This window comes from Cavia porcellus, unplaced genomic scaffold, assembly GCF_034190915.1.
Source record: "Cavia porcellus strain 051 isolate PalLab524CR breed Dunkin Hartley unplaced genomic scaffold, mCavPor4.1 scaffold_8, whole genome shotgun sequence".
Lineage (NCBI taxonomy): Eukaryota > Metazoa > Chordata > Mammalia > Rodentia > Caviidae > Cavia > Cavia porcellus.
The window spans coordinates 49,436,799-49,451,648 of record NW_026947491.1 but is presented as its reverse complement, the minus strand read 5'-3'; the positions used below and the strand labels follow the sequence as shown (position 1 = coordinate 49,451,648).

Below are 14,850 nucleotides of genomic sequence, written 5' to 3'. Positions count from 1 at the left end.
TCAGCCTTGAGGATTGCTTGTGCCTCTGTGATGCTGAGCCCTTCTCCCTTCCTCATCTGGTGCAGCTTTGCATGCTCGACCATTGTGCGAGCCTACGTGCTGCTGCTACGGAGTTACCAGCAGAACAGCGCTCATACTAACCACTGTGTGGTCAAGATGCTACACCGGCTAGCCCACGACCTCAAAATGGAAGCCCTACTTTTCCAGCTCTCGGTCTTCTTCCTTTTTAATCGTCTGTTTAGTGACCCTGCTGCTGGAGCCTACAAAGTGAGAGGCTACCAAGGAATGGGGCTGGGGGATTGAGGGTGATCTTCAGGAAGTAGAAGCTGGAAGGTGGTCTGAGTGGGACAAGAGAACATGGCTAGCAGGCAGATGGAGGGAGCTGCCTAGGAACAGCAAAAGAGAGAATCCAAACACTTGGAAGGCTGGGGCAGGAGGATTGCTGTGAGTTGAAGGCCAGCTTGTACTACATAGTGAGATCACTGTTTCGAGAAAAAAAAGAGAACAGCTAGTGGGCAGGAAGGAAGAAAATACCTAAGAGCCAGTCTGTATATCTGTTTGGTGTCACAGTAGCCTTTCTTCCCTGTAGGAGCTTGTGACTTTCGCCAAATACATCCTCTCCAAGTTCTTTGCATTGGCCACAGTCAATGAAAAAGCCTTTGTGGAGCTGCTGTTCTGGAAGAACACAGCTGTGGTTCGAGAGATGACTGAGGGCTACGGCACCCTGGATGGCAGGTGAGCTTGTGAGTGGCGAAGGATGGGCAGTAGGTAAGTGGAGCAGTTACACAAGGTGAGAGCTGGAAGAGTTGCACATCATTTGATTTAGTGTTTCCCTTTCAGAGGTGAGAGATAGGCCCAGAAGGTGAAATACTTATCTAAGTTTACCCAACAAAGGACCAGGGACTGTAGCCTAAGTCTCTTGTCTGCTCTAGTTTCCTTCTTTGTCACCAACTTACTTAGAGGTGATTGCTGATGGGAGTGGTAGTGGTTACCCCCTGAGTTTGTGTGTGCCCTCTCTACTAATGTGGTGGGAAACCATAAGCATTCACAGAAACGTTTGTCCTCTTCTCCTAGTACCTCAGTTTCTCTGTTTCCTGTAACACTCTCAGTCCTTGGAGTTTCAGGTTCCATAGGTGCAAGCTGGGAAATCTAGTAACATTGGGGTTTTTAAATGGAAGGAGAGTATGGAGAATACCACATGTTAGACCCCTGCTAACTGGCTCTGCTGAGTTAGTTATCTATCTCACTTCTCTTGTTCCTTTCCGAACTGCTCACAGAGGGCCTTTGGTCTCCTCTCTTGAGGCCAGCAACATACATACTCCCCTTACCCTTGCACCATTCAGGTCTTCCAGTTGCAGAGCTGCTGCTTGGGGCCCGGAGGAGGAGGCTCAGCTTCGGGAACTGTACCTCACTCATAAGGATGTGGAAGGTGTGAGGCCTTGAATGCTGAACAGTTTTTGAGGAGAGCAGCCTGAGCTGCAGGACTTGTCTTTACTGCTTCTTTCCCTTTCTACCATAGGTCAAGATGTGGTGGAAGCCATCCTAGCCCATCTGAATACTGCTCGGACACGCAGGCAGGTCATCCACCATTTGGTACGGCTGGGACTGGCTAACAGTGTCAAGGACTTCCAAAGGTAGAGGCTTCTGTTTTGGAGTGGATGGGGAATCCTCAGTCTACTCGCTGGACCTCCTTTTCTGCCAACACCACCCTCAACAGGAAAGGGACCCATATTGTATTGTGGACAGAAGACCAGGAGCAGGAACTTCAGCGGCTTTTTGAGGAGTTCCAGGACTCAGATGGTGAGTGAAGTGGAAGCTCAAGAAATAGCTAAGATTAGTGCCAAGCTGTCTACTTCCTTGTATTTTAGAGAAAACTTATCCCATCCTTTCTGTCCACTTGCTATATTTGTGTCATTTGGAGTGAGGTGAGCTAGCATCTTTCTAGAAACCTCTAATTTTTTGTTACTAATCCCTTTCTCCAGTTGCTCTCAGGTATTCACACACTCCCTCTCCATAGATGTCCTTGGTCATATCATGAAGAATATCACAGCGAAACGCTCAAGGGCTCGAATCGTGGATAAATTGCTTGCCCTGGGGCTGGTAGCTGAGCGGCGGGAGCTGTACAAGAAACGGAAGAAAAAGCTGGCACCCTCTAGCACGGTAATAGTCTCACCCTGGTTCTGCCCACCTGGGCCCATTCCCCCTGAGTGCTCACAGGAGCAGCCCCCCACCTTGCCACTCCTCCTGCCTCAGGCTGTTCCAACAAGGCCCTCCCGTGGGGGCGTCAGCAGACTCCCAATGTTTCTCATGGGCCTCCTTTTCATCATCCTGCCAACCAATGAATTCTAGCCTGATGGGGAAGACTCCCCGAAAGATTTTCAGCAAGATCTGGAAGATGAGGAAGACTTACCAGAAGAAGAGAGTGAAGAGGAGGATGAAAAAGATGAGTTCTTGGAAGGAGAACAAGCCCACGGTCACTGCGTTCTCTCAGCTGCAAGCCTTGGTCAAGACCTACGTCAGGAAGGTGAGAACTTCAGATGAGAGAGGTGGAGGTTGAGACGGGAGTATAGACCAAATATGTTTCCTCTTTTTGTTTAGGCTTTTCTGTGCCACTGCTGTGGCTCCAGAACTGCCTGCTTCGAGCAGCGGATGATCGGGAAGAGGATGGTGAGTGCAGAGATGATGGTTTTGGAACCTTAGAGGCCTGGAGTCCTGGAGGCCACTAAACTGGCTTGCAGATGGAAAGACTGTCCTTTCTCACATGTGGCTGCTGGCTGTTCTAGGCTGCTCCCAGGCAGTTCCACTGGTGCCACTGACAGAAGAAAATGAGGAAGCAATGGAAAACGAACAGTTTCAGCAGCTGCTGCGCAAGCTAGGGATTCGGCCCCCAGCCTCTGTGCAGGCAAGTCGCAAGTTAGATACAGTGTCAGCCAAAGCACATTGGTCTGTGTCTATGCGCTTGCTGTCTTCCTCTTGTCCTCCTCACTGTGTCTAGCAGCTGTCTTACTAGTTTTCCTCTCTGCAGTCTCCCTTTCCCCCAAATCCATGTTCTATACTGTGCCCTAGATTTTTCTTTTTAATCTTATCTCCCCTCCCACACCACTTCCCACATAGTATTTATCTTTCTAAAATACAGTTTCCCTTAGATCCCTTGCTCATCTCAAGCACCTCATGGTCCACAGCCAGATGGCAGCCAATCTGTGCAGGCTGGCGGCCATCCCACCACACACCTGCTTTATACCTGCCGTAGCCACCCTTCATATGGTAGGCTTTTCCCTGACCATACACAGTAATCATGCCAGTTCCTCTTTCAGAAAGCCGTACAAGCATGATGACAAGTACACGTGCGCTCATACATGCATGCATGGATACATGTGTGCTCATACCCCACCACCTTCCTGTTGAACCCCAGCCCGAGTCAGCTTAACTGTCATTTCCTCAGAGATGCAATCTCCTTTACCCTTTAATTCCTGAAGTAAATGTAATCCCTTGGTATACCTGTAACCCCCGCATTCCAGAGGCTGAGGCAGGAGGATCACAAGTTCAAGGATAGCCTGGGCTTCAAAGTGAGTTCAAGGCCAGCACAAAGTGCATAGTGAGACCTTGTCTCAAAAAAAAAAAAACGCATGCGCAGGTTCCATGGCCAGAGCCCCACCTCTGGTCCCTTTATTACTTTGATATAGCCTGAATCCATTAGTGTTACAGCACATTTATTGTTTTTAAGCACATTTGTTCTTTCTCCCGTTAGATTATGAGTTTCTTGAGAATAAAGATCATATGTGGTTTACCTTTAGGTCACCAAGATCCCTTCATTTATTTAGTTAACAACTGTATGTACTGGGAACCTATTAATGTAGATAGGTATTATAGATAAACAATAAGTAGAATTCATGACCCTTGTGGTCTTCACTAATGTGGAATCTTATTTATTCAATGAATAATATAGAAATCTTATATGAACAGACTGGTCTTTTCTTGTCATTTTCTTTCTCTTTGTCCTTTGCTCTTTTTTAGGAGATGGTGGGTGGCAGTGCTGGGAGTTGAACCCAGGGCCTTCACACTGATCTACATCCCCTGCCCTCCATCCCTTTTTCTTTTTCTCTTTTTTTTTTTTTTTTTTTTTTTTTTTTTTTTGTCTTTTTCTTTTTTATCGGTACCGGGGATTGAACTCACGACCGCCTGTTTACAAGGCAGGAGCTTATGCCACTGAGCTAAATCCCCAGCCCCTCTTTTTTTTTTTATTCTGAGAGTCGTGTTAGTTGCTTAGGTTGGGATTGAATTTATGATCCTCCTGCCTCAGCCTCCTAGAGTGTTGAGAGATTAGAGAAGTATACACCATGCCTGGCCCCTTAGCTGTCATTTTTAATTGCTTTGTCCCTCTAGGAAACCTTCTGGCGAATCCCAGCCAAGTTGAGCCCCACCCAGCTACGCAGAGTGGCAGCTTCCTTGAGTCAGTCAAAGGAGGAAGAAGAGAAGCTGCAGCCAGAGTTAAGGCTGAGCATCAATGGAGAGCAAGGCCCTAGTGAGGAGGACCAGCAGGAGAACTTCTTGTTAGCTCATAAAAAGAAAGCAGGACTAGAGTCCATGGAGGGTAAAGTGTGACCGCTTATCTATTGACAACTTATTTGTTGTGCCATATTGGTTTGGAGGTATGAGAAGGTATTTTGGGAACATGCAGGCCCAGTTCCCTATTTCTGTGCTTCTGTTTATGATAGAGGAGGGAGCTGCTGGTGGGAAAGAGCATCTGAAGGTGGTGCCCAAGAAGCGGCAGCTGCTGGACAGTGATGAAGAAGAGGAGGGAGATGAGGGCAGAAGCAAAGGTAGCAAGTTTTTCTCTTCTAATCTCTGTCTTCAATCTGAGGACAAACTCATCTCTTTGTCGTTCCTGTACTTAGATATTCTCTCTCACCCCTATTGTTCCCACAGTGCCAGAACTACAGGCTCCAGTAATCCCAAAGAAGAAGCGGTATCAGATTGAAGACGAGGATGAATGACTGAAGAGCCACAGGCCTAGGCACAGAGATAGACTTGATTTTAGGTGCTAAATTTAAGTCAGAGTTGGGAGGACCCAACATCTGTTCTTAGTGGAAACAAACATTGGCTCCTGGGCTGTTCCATAGATTTAAGGCCCAAGAATTTTTAGTCCCAGAGTCAGAGGGACATTTTGCTGTCAGTCCCAGTTTCCCCCAGTTTTGTTTTATATTCCTGATTCTGGGGTCAAACACAGGCCCTGCCACATGCTAGATGAGTTCCCTACCACTAAGCTTCATCCCCAGGCTATCTTCTCTCCACTTTATCATTATGCCTGTCCTGAGAGCTCTCTGAATACTGACTTCTGGCTTCTCATCTTCTAGGAACCATTCTTTTTTCTTTTCCCCCCCTTTTGTTTACTAGAAACTTAGCAAATGAGAGTGAGTAAAATATAGAAGCTACCTTGAATCCCTTCCTTGCTTGGTTGGTTGGTTTTGTGGTGTTGGGGATTGAACCCAGGGTTTCTTCCATGCTAGACAAGCATTCAACCACTCAGCTCCAGCTCCAGCCTCCTTTTGTCTGTTCCTTTTGACTTTGTGCTAGAGGTGGGTCACAGGACCAGATGGGGGCCTTTACTATGATGCATCAAGGGTTTGCACTGTTTTTAAAAGACACTCAGACTCCTCCACCCTATGTTTTTACAGTTACCACCTCCTAGTCACCAGATTGAGCCCAGTTCTTGCAATTGAGGTAGAGCTAAGATGAAATATTTGTCAGATAATGCATATATTTGATTTGACATTAAATTAAACATGTAAAATAACAGTTGCTGATCTCAGTCTGAGTACCCCAGCGACCCCCTGCTGTGGTTTTGGAAGAACTTTAAAATATACTTAAAGGAGACCACCAACCCTCCCTTTTCTTTCACTACAGAAGACACAGAAAACTGTTCTTTCTTCAAGAATCTTGTTGCCAGGTATGATGATGCACACCTATAATCCCAGCACTTGAGACGCTGAAGCAGGAGGATCACTGTGAGTTTGAGGCCAGCCTGAACAACAAAGTGAGACACTGTTTCCAAAAATAAATCTTGAGCTTTTATGGAAGCTTCATTACATAAGCATGGCTGTTGGAGTCTGTTCCTAGAGCCTCAGTCCCCCAAACGGGTGCACAGCAAAGGCCCAAAGGAATGAGACAAGCGGCACAATCTTTAGGGTTACAGGAGGACTGAAGTCCTCGGCAGAGCTTGAAACTCTGCTAGCTGACCAGCCGATTGACACTAGGCAGCCCGTATTTAATCAGAACAAGCAAGTTGTTGCGTGGACAATGGAGGAAACCTGAACAGGATCTTGGGAGGAGTTCAAGGACCCCTCAGAGCAACAGATGATGCCAATTTAGGAAAACTATCCAGCCGAGGCCCCCTGAGTTGTCTCCTTGTTCTCAGTTCAACCATGCCTGGGTCACACCACAGCCCTGTACATGTGTGTATTCAGCTTCAATGCTCTCCAACACATGACTAATTAAATCACTGACTGTTGGTTTATCGATTCAAACGTAATCCCCTCTTCCTGTTTGGTTTAGGGCTTTGTACATCCTTGAGCTGTCAAAGGTGGAGATGGGACTGAAAATTCCAATTTTATGATCATATGGTTGCTTCCTGTGATCAACCAGGCCCCATCCTGAGTCTCCATACGGGTTTCCAGTCATAAGTCATTCATTAGCACTTGCATCATTCCAGGGACAGGTTATATACAAAGTATGATTGAAAAATACTTTTACATTTAAATTTTTTTAAAATGTAGTAAAATACACATTATCATTAATCCCCCTCAAAAATAGTCCTTTTATTTTCATCCAATTATTCTTACCACTTTTGGTGGGGGAGTTTGTTTTGTTTTGTTTTTGAGACACAATTTTGCTGTGTAGTTCAGGCTGGTTTTGAACTCGCTCTGTAGACCATGCTAGCGATCCTCCTGCCTCAACCTCCCAAGTGTTGGAATGACAGGTGTGCACCTCTATACTCAGCTTTGCATTAAGGTTTATAGTGTACGTGTTACCAGTCTACTTTTAGGTGATGTTTAATGCTGCTTTATGTAAGAGCACAGTGTGAGAAGTTCACCCGTATACTTCTTTCCTTTGCCAGCATTGTGCTGTTAACACATTCTTGCGCTTACACATTCTGTGCCCTACATTGGATTATTTTGGCCTTAACTAGCCTATTTCCTCTCTTTATTTTTTTATTTTTATTTTATTTTTACTTTTTGTGCCAGAAATCAAGCTCAGGACCTTGCACTTGCCACGCAGACATATTATGCCACTGAGCTGTATCCCCAACCCATCTTATTACCTCTTTAAAACAGCAGCAACAACAAAAACCCACATACATACTTGTCCAAGTAATTACCATTTTTGTATGTATGTTCTTCATTCTTTAGTATACATATTTCCACTAGAAATCATTTTTTTCTACCTAAAGGCTTCCACTAACATTTCTTACAGTGTAAGTCTGCTGGTGATAGATTCTTTTAGATTTTGAATGTTTTGGGGATTTTTTGTTTTTTTGGTAGAATTCATTGTTTTAAAAATGTACCATAGGGGCTGGGGATTTAGCTCAGCGGCATAAGTACCTGCCTTGCAAGCAGGCAGTCATGAGTTCAGTCCCCGGTACCGATAAAAAAATATGAAAAAAATGTACCATAGCTGGGCATAGTAGCACACACCTGTAATCCCAGCACTCAGGAGGCTGAGGCAGAAAAGATTGCCTGAGTTTGAGACCACCCTGAATTACCTAGCAAGACCCTGTCTTAACACAACCAGTGGTGGAGGACAGCATTTTTAAAAAATGTACAATTTTCCAATACTTAGGAGACTGAGGCAAGAGGCCAGCCTAATGTACATAATAAGCAGGAGACCACCCTGAACTACATAGTGAAACTATCTCAAAAAACAAAAGTAGTGGGGCTGGGGGTTTAGCTCAGTGGCATAAGCACCTGCCTTGTAAGCAGGCGGTTATGAGTTTGATCCCGGTACCATTATCAAAAATCAAAAGTAGCTTGCTAAATGTGGATGTGCTTTCAATCCTAGCCACACAGGAGGCTGAACAGGGATCTCAAATTCAAGGTCATTCTGGGAAATTTAGCAAAACTCGCTCAAAAAAAGAGAATTAGTGATGTAGCTCAATATTCCTTGGAATTAGTTCCCAGTACTAGGAAAAAAAGTCTCAAGAGATGGGTGTGGCAGCATACAACTCTTAACTGGGGAAGCTGAGGTAAGGTAAGAAGGAGGTCATGAGTTCAGTTCCTGATACCAGCAACAAAAATAATGAACAAAAGAGAATCTGTAGATTCAAGGCCAACCTGGACTATGTAGTAAGATCCTGTCTCAGACAACAAGGAACTGTACAATCCAGTGCCTCTGAGTATATTCACGGTGTGCAACCATCACTACTCTCTAGTTTCAGAACATTTTCATTCCCCAAAAAGAAACCCTATACTTAACCATGTTGAAAAATCCTTTATCTTACCAAGCGCTGTGGCTCATTCCTCTGATCCCAGCACTTTGGGAGGCTAAGGCAGGAGATCACAAGTTCAAGCCCAGCCTATATAACTTAGCAATTTAGTAAGACTTGTTTTAAAAGATAAAAAGGACACATAGCCTGGTATGACGGTTTTGGGTTGACTCCCCCTATATCAAAGGAAGAAAGAAAAGAAATTGATTTGTTACTTGCTTTCTAGATTTGTTTTGGTTTCTTTAATACCATGCATGTAGCCATTGATTCTCCATATGCTGAAATCTTTTGGAACAGAGGTTGGTGTTCCAAGAAAGGAGTTGATTCCCTCCCTTTTATATTCTACCACCTTGCTGGTCTGTAAGACCAGCTATTCAGGAGACTGAGGCAGCAGGATTGAAAGTCTGAGCAATTTCAAATTAAATTTAAAAATGGGCTGAGGCTTGCTATAGTATATCAAGGTATACTCAAATATTTCAAGGAAAGAGACACTATGGTAGCTACTGTTATGTCGGATTGTCTTGTGGTGAAACACTATGTTGCTTAAATTGTTCTGTTCTGACCTGTGTTGTTATGTCCTCTTTTATCTTAATCTTTTTTTTAAATTTAAAAAAAAAAAAAAAAGGGCTGAGGCCAGGCATGGTGGCACTTGCTTGTAATCCCAGCACTGAGGAGGCTGAGGCAGGATCATCATCTTGAGTTTGAGCCTCGCTTGGGCTACATAGTGAGACCCTGTCTCAAAAACGACCCAAAAAAAGGCCAGAGATTTAGCTCAGAGGCATAAGCATCTGCCTGGCAAATGCAAGGTTCTGAGTTCAATTCCTGATACAAAAAAGAAAGAAAAAAAAAAATCAACTCCCCATAGAGGAGGGGAAGGTGGCTAGGAATGTAGGTCAGTGAAAAGTTCTGGGTTCAGTCCCTGTGCTAGGGGAAAAAAATTCACCATGTAAAATTGTGTTTCAAAGAAATTTGTTTTAGGTGCTGCTGAGATTAAAAGAATATATTGCATATTACATTGTTTCTTTTCCCAATGAAAATCCCTTCTATCTTCATTTGTGACCTAGACTCTTATCTGACTCTGGTTTCTCCTTTTGGTCCCCTCTTTTCTTTAGGTTGTTTGATTGTTTGTTTGTTTTGAGACAACATCTCACTTGGTTGTGTAGGCAGGCCTTGAACTATGAAGCCCAGTGTCTTGATTACTTTTTTCTTGTTGAGACAAAAATCTGATACACAGAATTAGGGAAGGTAAGTTTTATTTAGCTTACAGTTTTTTTGGAAGTTGCAGTCCATACTCAGCTGGCTCCAAGGCAGGGTGGTGTGGCTGAGGGGCAACCGTTCATGAGGCCACGAGCTGAAAGAGTGAAAAGGCAAAAGGTGGGAAAGCACCTCTCTTCTCCTCCCCTGTATTGTATGCCAGTTACTCACCCCTGGGCATGTGCAGCACTCATACCACCAATGTCAGTGCTAGACAACGAATCAATCACAAACACTAGATTTAGCCATGTCCGTGATTGCATGAGGCTTGGGAGGCCACCCAGACACAAACCACAACACTCAGGTTGGCCTCATTCTCAACAGTCTTCTTGACTGAGCCTCCTGAATGCTGGGATTATAGGTGTAATCCCACGCAGCTTTTATTTTTCATTCTGTCTGGAAACATTTCTCTCTGAAACATGGTTCTGATTATATTGTTTCCTGCTCCAAAGCATTTAATGGACAGACCATCACCAAAAGGTAGGATGCCTGATGTTAGCCAGGCACCACACCATGACTGCACAGTGATGTTTCATACCCTTGTTGCCCTGTGCTATTTGAAGCCCTCTACACAGAGCAGGCCTTTTCATGCCATCTGCTATTAATTTAATTGTACCAGTCTGTCAACTAGACGGTTCTGTCCAACTGCAGCCTTATGCTTCAAGAATCAGCTCTCAAAAAAATTTCAGGGGGCTCAGGATTTAGCTCAGCGGCATAAGCACCTGCCTTGCAAGCAGGCAGTCGTAAGTTTGAACCCTGGCACCGATAAAAAGAAAAAGAAGAAAAAAAAATTTCAGCTCAAATGTTCTTGCTTATGTGAAGCTGTCTGTTGCTCTCTGAACCTTAAAGCATCAGCAGTTACTTTTTTTTTTTTTTTTTTTTTTTTTTTACTACTGGGGTTCAAACCCACAGACATTGTACCATCCCAGGCCTTTTTAATTTTTTTTTTTTTTTTTTTTTTGTCTTTTTCCTTTTTATTGGTACTGGGGATCAAACTCATGACTGCCTGCTTTACAAGGCAGGCGCTTATGCCGCTGAGCTAAATCCCCAGCCCCTTTAATTTTTAAGTTTCCCAGTCTGTCCTCAAACTTGTGTTCTTCCTACCTTAGCCTCCTAAGTAGCTGGAATCACATGTGTGCAGCAACATACCCAGCTGAGAAATCATTTTGATTTGTTCATTCCCCTGATAAAGTGAGAGTTTTACAGTGTTTCATCTCTTTGTTCTTTTTTTGAATAAATAGCTGAGCAAAGCTTTGGAAGGAGACAATTCTGGGGATTAATCCCAGGGCCTGTGTATTGATCTATGTCCTCAGCCCTTTAAAAAATATTTTTATTTTGAGACAGTGTCTTGCTGAGTTGCTAGGCTGGGCTTGAACTGAATTGAAAAAGGAAAAATTCTAAAAGTAATCCATGTGTGTTGGTGACCATCTGTTTATGTATTTAGTCCCTCCAATATGGGAGTCATAGTGCTGGACATTGGATATCTGTTGGGAATGATTACCCAAAAGTGAGGTGTACACAGGTGAATAAAACTCAGACTCTCACCACACTCAGCTACCTAGTGAGTTCAGGGGCAGCCTGAGCCACACACACACACACACACACACAACCCAGACCTCAGAGCTGCAGCTGTAGACGGTGGTGGGAAAGTCACGCAGGTTTTCTTCATCCCTATACAAGACCATCAGGACAGCAGCCCAGGAGGAGGTTCCCAGGGATGCCCTGGTATCTGTTTTATAGCTTTAAGGCGGGGTTCAGCCTAATCCCCAGTGAACAAAGGGTACCTTTGTCACCATGCTTTGCGGGCACAAGCAAGAGCAAGCTGTGTATAACACAGACCCACATCTGCCAGGAACAGGAATCTACTAAGAATTCAGGTGCAGCTTTGTATTCTGCTGCTTGGATCTACTCTGTCAAAGCCAAGGAATAAGATGGATAGGTCCATGGCCCTGAGCCATAGTTGTCTGTGGTCATGCAGATGTCAGGGGATTCATGGACAATTGGTAAGCTCTGTGTTACCTCAACATGCAGTGAAGATTTCGGTTCAGCATATAATCCAGTAAATATTACAAGGAGGAAAACAAACAAACAAACAAACAAAAGGGGATTGGGGATTTAGCTCAGTGGCTTAAGTCCCTGCCTACCAAAGGTGAAGTCCTGAGTTTGATCCCGGGTACCAAAAAAAAAAACCAAAAACAAAAAGAACAGCAAACACTCCTCTGATAGACATTAGGGAGGAAGATTTGGTGGGTGCCAAAGGTGTGTCACCAAGAGGTGATAAACAACATAGTAGCCTCTGAAGTCAAGATTTCAGAAGAAGTGAATTCATTTTACTCATTGTGGGGCTTATTGAATGGCCATAACTTAGACACTGTTCCTGTACTAATTCCTGGCAAGCTGTATGCCTAGTGTTTAAAATTCAACTAAACATCGGACTTGACATCTATTTTTTTCTCATTAAAATTTGTTTTAATGGATCTCAAAATTCTGTGACAGATTTTTGGGTTGATTTTTAAAACTGACTTTAAGTAGCTTAGTGGCACAGCACCTGCCTGGCAAGTGTGAGGCCTGAGTTCAATTCCCAGTACAAAAAAACAAACAAACCAAAAACTGACTTTAAAACTATCACACACTGGGCCAGGGATTTAGCTCAGCAGTATAAGTGCCTGCCTGGCAAGTGCTAGGTCATGAGTTCGCTCCTGGGTACAAAAAAAAAACCTGCCACACACACAAAATGGTCCCCATAACATTCTCCTTTCCTTCTGAAGCTTTCATGATACATCATTATCATTAACCAGTCTTTCACTATTAAACCTAAATGACCAGGTGGGAGAAACAGTTCTGAGACAGGTCTTCACCACTGATTAAGAATGGGGTGGTGGGTGTTAAGGGATAATATTAATTTAGCCTTGTGAGCTTTCTGGGCAGACTTGGTGACCTTGCCAGCTCCATCAGTCTTCATGTCCATTGCTTTGATGACACCACAGCAACTGTCTTTCTTATATTGCAAACAGCGAACAACCCAGAGATGAATAGTCAGAAAACCTCTCAACACACATGGGCTTTCCTAGAACCATGTCAACAATGGCTGCATCACCAGATTTCAAGAATTTGGGATCATTTTCCAGCTTCTTACCAGATCAGCAATCAGTCTTTTAGCTCAGCAAACTTGAAAGCAATGTGAGCTGTGAGCACTGATCTGGCTGGGATGGTTCAGGATAATCACCTGGGCAACGAAGCCAGCTGTTTCCATTGGTGGGTATTTTTGCTGTCACAGGAGTGTTGCCACAGTGAACATCTGTGACAGATACATTCTGGCTGTGAAGCCCACACTGTCGCCAGGAAGAGTTTCTTTCCGTTTCATGATGCATTTGGTCAGATTTTACTTCAGTTGTGGCATTGAATGGAGCAAAGGTGACCACCATGGAAGTTTGAGAACACCAGGGCTGGAAATTTAGCTCAACGGCATAAGCGCCTGCCTTGCAAGCAGTCGTGAGTTCGATCCCCATTACCGATAAAAAGGAAAAAGACAAAAAAAAAAAAAAAGTTTGAGAACACCAGTCTCCACTTAGCCCACAGGGACAGTATTGTTGTGGAAAATAGGACCAAGCCAGATGGAAGACATGCAGCAGTGGCAGCACTTGGAAGTCAAACAGTTTTATTTACACCACTGGCTGGTGGGAATTGGTTCCAAATCACCAGCCCCATCTTAGGTTCAAACAGACATTTATATAGGCTGTTAGCAGAAAACACAAGAAGGAAAAAAAAATACAAGAAGGTTGATAACATGATATTCTATAGTTGATTATATATTGTCATGTTGTTAGGCAGCTTTATTTGGGGCAAGTTTAGCTGAGATTTTTTGTTTTAATCCTATTTCAGGAAGGTGACTAGTAGGGTGAGCAGGAAGAATCAGTCACTGTCTTATATTGAGCTGAGTTGTCTCTGGGTAATAACTCCTTGAAACCTTGGAATGGGTTAAAATAACAAGATGCATTTTTTTTGTCTGGATTACACTTATATGTACTGCAGCTGGCACTGGAATACCACGGCTAGCTGAGTTTTGCCACTCTCTGATTATGGGAACAAGCTGAGCCTGCTTTTCCCATCCTTGAATATAGTGACAGGCTATAAATTTTAAAATTTCCTTTACATCTCCCCCTTTTTCTTATAAGGGAGATTCTTTTTCCTCAGTTGTAAGCAATTAAAGGGCTTCCTTTTTGTGAGTGGCAGCAAGCAGGAAGGGGGTGCCATGAAGGCCTTGAGTACACTCTGGGAATACAAGGTGGGGTTGCAGCCTGCCTACCATGAAGTGCCACACACCGCATCTCTGTGATTTGGATCTTCATACCCAACCATGTCCTCACCAATCCCAATTCTGGTACTTTGTGTCCCAACTGAGAAAGATGAAGTCTCGGGGGAAATTGTCTACTGTGGGCAGCTGTTTGATAAGTCCTCCCTACAGGTGAAGAACTTCGGCATCTGGTTGCACTAGGACTCTCACAACAGCACCCATAACATGTACCAGGAACACCATGAACTGACCACAGTGGCTGCCATCACCCAGTATTACTGGGACGGGGGCATCCAGCACTGTGCCCATGCCCACTCCATCTAGATTGTGAGGGTGGAGGAGATCACAACCAGCAAGTGTCACTGCCAACCATCAAGCAGTTCCGTGACTCCAAGATCAAGTTTCCACTGCCCTACCAGGTCCTGCATTGCCAGCACAAGCCCCACGTCACCACCAAGAGGACCAACACCTAAGGGCGGCCACAGCTGTGCCAATAAACTCAGCACTGCACTGCACCTATTTAAAAAAAAAAAAAACTGATAGGAGGAAGTGGCCTTTATTTAAAAGAAATTGTTGATGTATGACCTCGAATTGTGTAGACAAAAAGCAGGTCAGAAATTGAATCACCCTGGGGCCTAAAAGGAGAACTGACAGGAAGGCTATTATCAGCCTGAGCAAGGCTCATGCCCATGAAGGGGAAAAGATCCAGGGATTCCCCACCAGGAAGAAACACTTATCCTGTTTTTAGCTCTCTGTTCCAGATGCTTCTGGAGCTGTCAGGAATTTTCTTTGATTACTCCTGACTTGTTAGCATTATAACAAC

The 14,850-nt window shown here is 44.2% G+C and overlaps 1 protein-coding gene and 1 pseudogene across 2 annotated transcripts in view; both read left to right on the top strand.

Moving 5' to 3' along the window:
• Positions 1-9,487, top strand: part of Timeless (timeless circadian regulator) — a 33,796-nt gene extending 24,309 nt beyond the window's left edge. Inside the window, exons 19-31 of one of the 2 annotated variants that reach the window (XM_013159446.3) lie at positions 66-267; positions 590-735; positions 1,344-1,429; positions 1,520-1,634; positions 1,718-1,800; positions 2,018-2,160; positions 2,350-2,524; positions 2,599-2,667; positions 2,784-2,902; positions 4,384-4,591; positions 4,716-4,820; positions 4,927-5,038; positions 5,905-9,487. In XM_013159446.3, the coding sequence (XP_013014900.2) occupies positions 66-267; positions 590-735; positions 1,344-1,429; positions 1,520-1,634; positions 1,718-1,800; positions 2,018-2,160; positions 2,350-2,524; positions 2,599-2,667; positions 2,784-2,902; positions 4,384-4,591; positions 4,716-4,820; positions 4,927-4,994 (1,519 nt within the window). In that variant the 3' untranslated portion in view covers positions 4,995-5,038; positions 5,905-9,487. Of the gene's footprint in view, positions 1-65; positions 268-589; positions 736-1,343; positions 1,430-1,519; positions 1,635-1,717; positions 1,801-2,017; positions 2,161-2,349; positions 2,525-2,598; positions 2,668-2,783; positions 2,903-4,383; positions 4,592-4,715; positions 4,821-4,926; positions 5,797-5,904 lie in introns of those variants that run through there. The other variant, XM_013159445.3, reaches the window with a different exon arrangement.
• Positions 9,488-13,985: 4,498 nt separating this feature from the next.
• Positions 13,986-14,500, top strand: LOC100732689 (large ribosomal subunit protein eL20-like; annotated as a pseudogene).
• Positions 14,501-14,850: the final 350 nt, after the last annotated feature.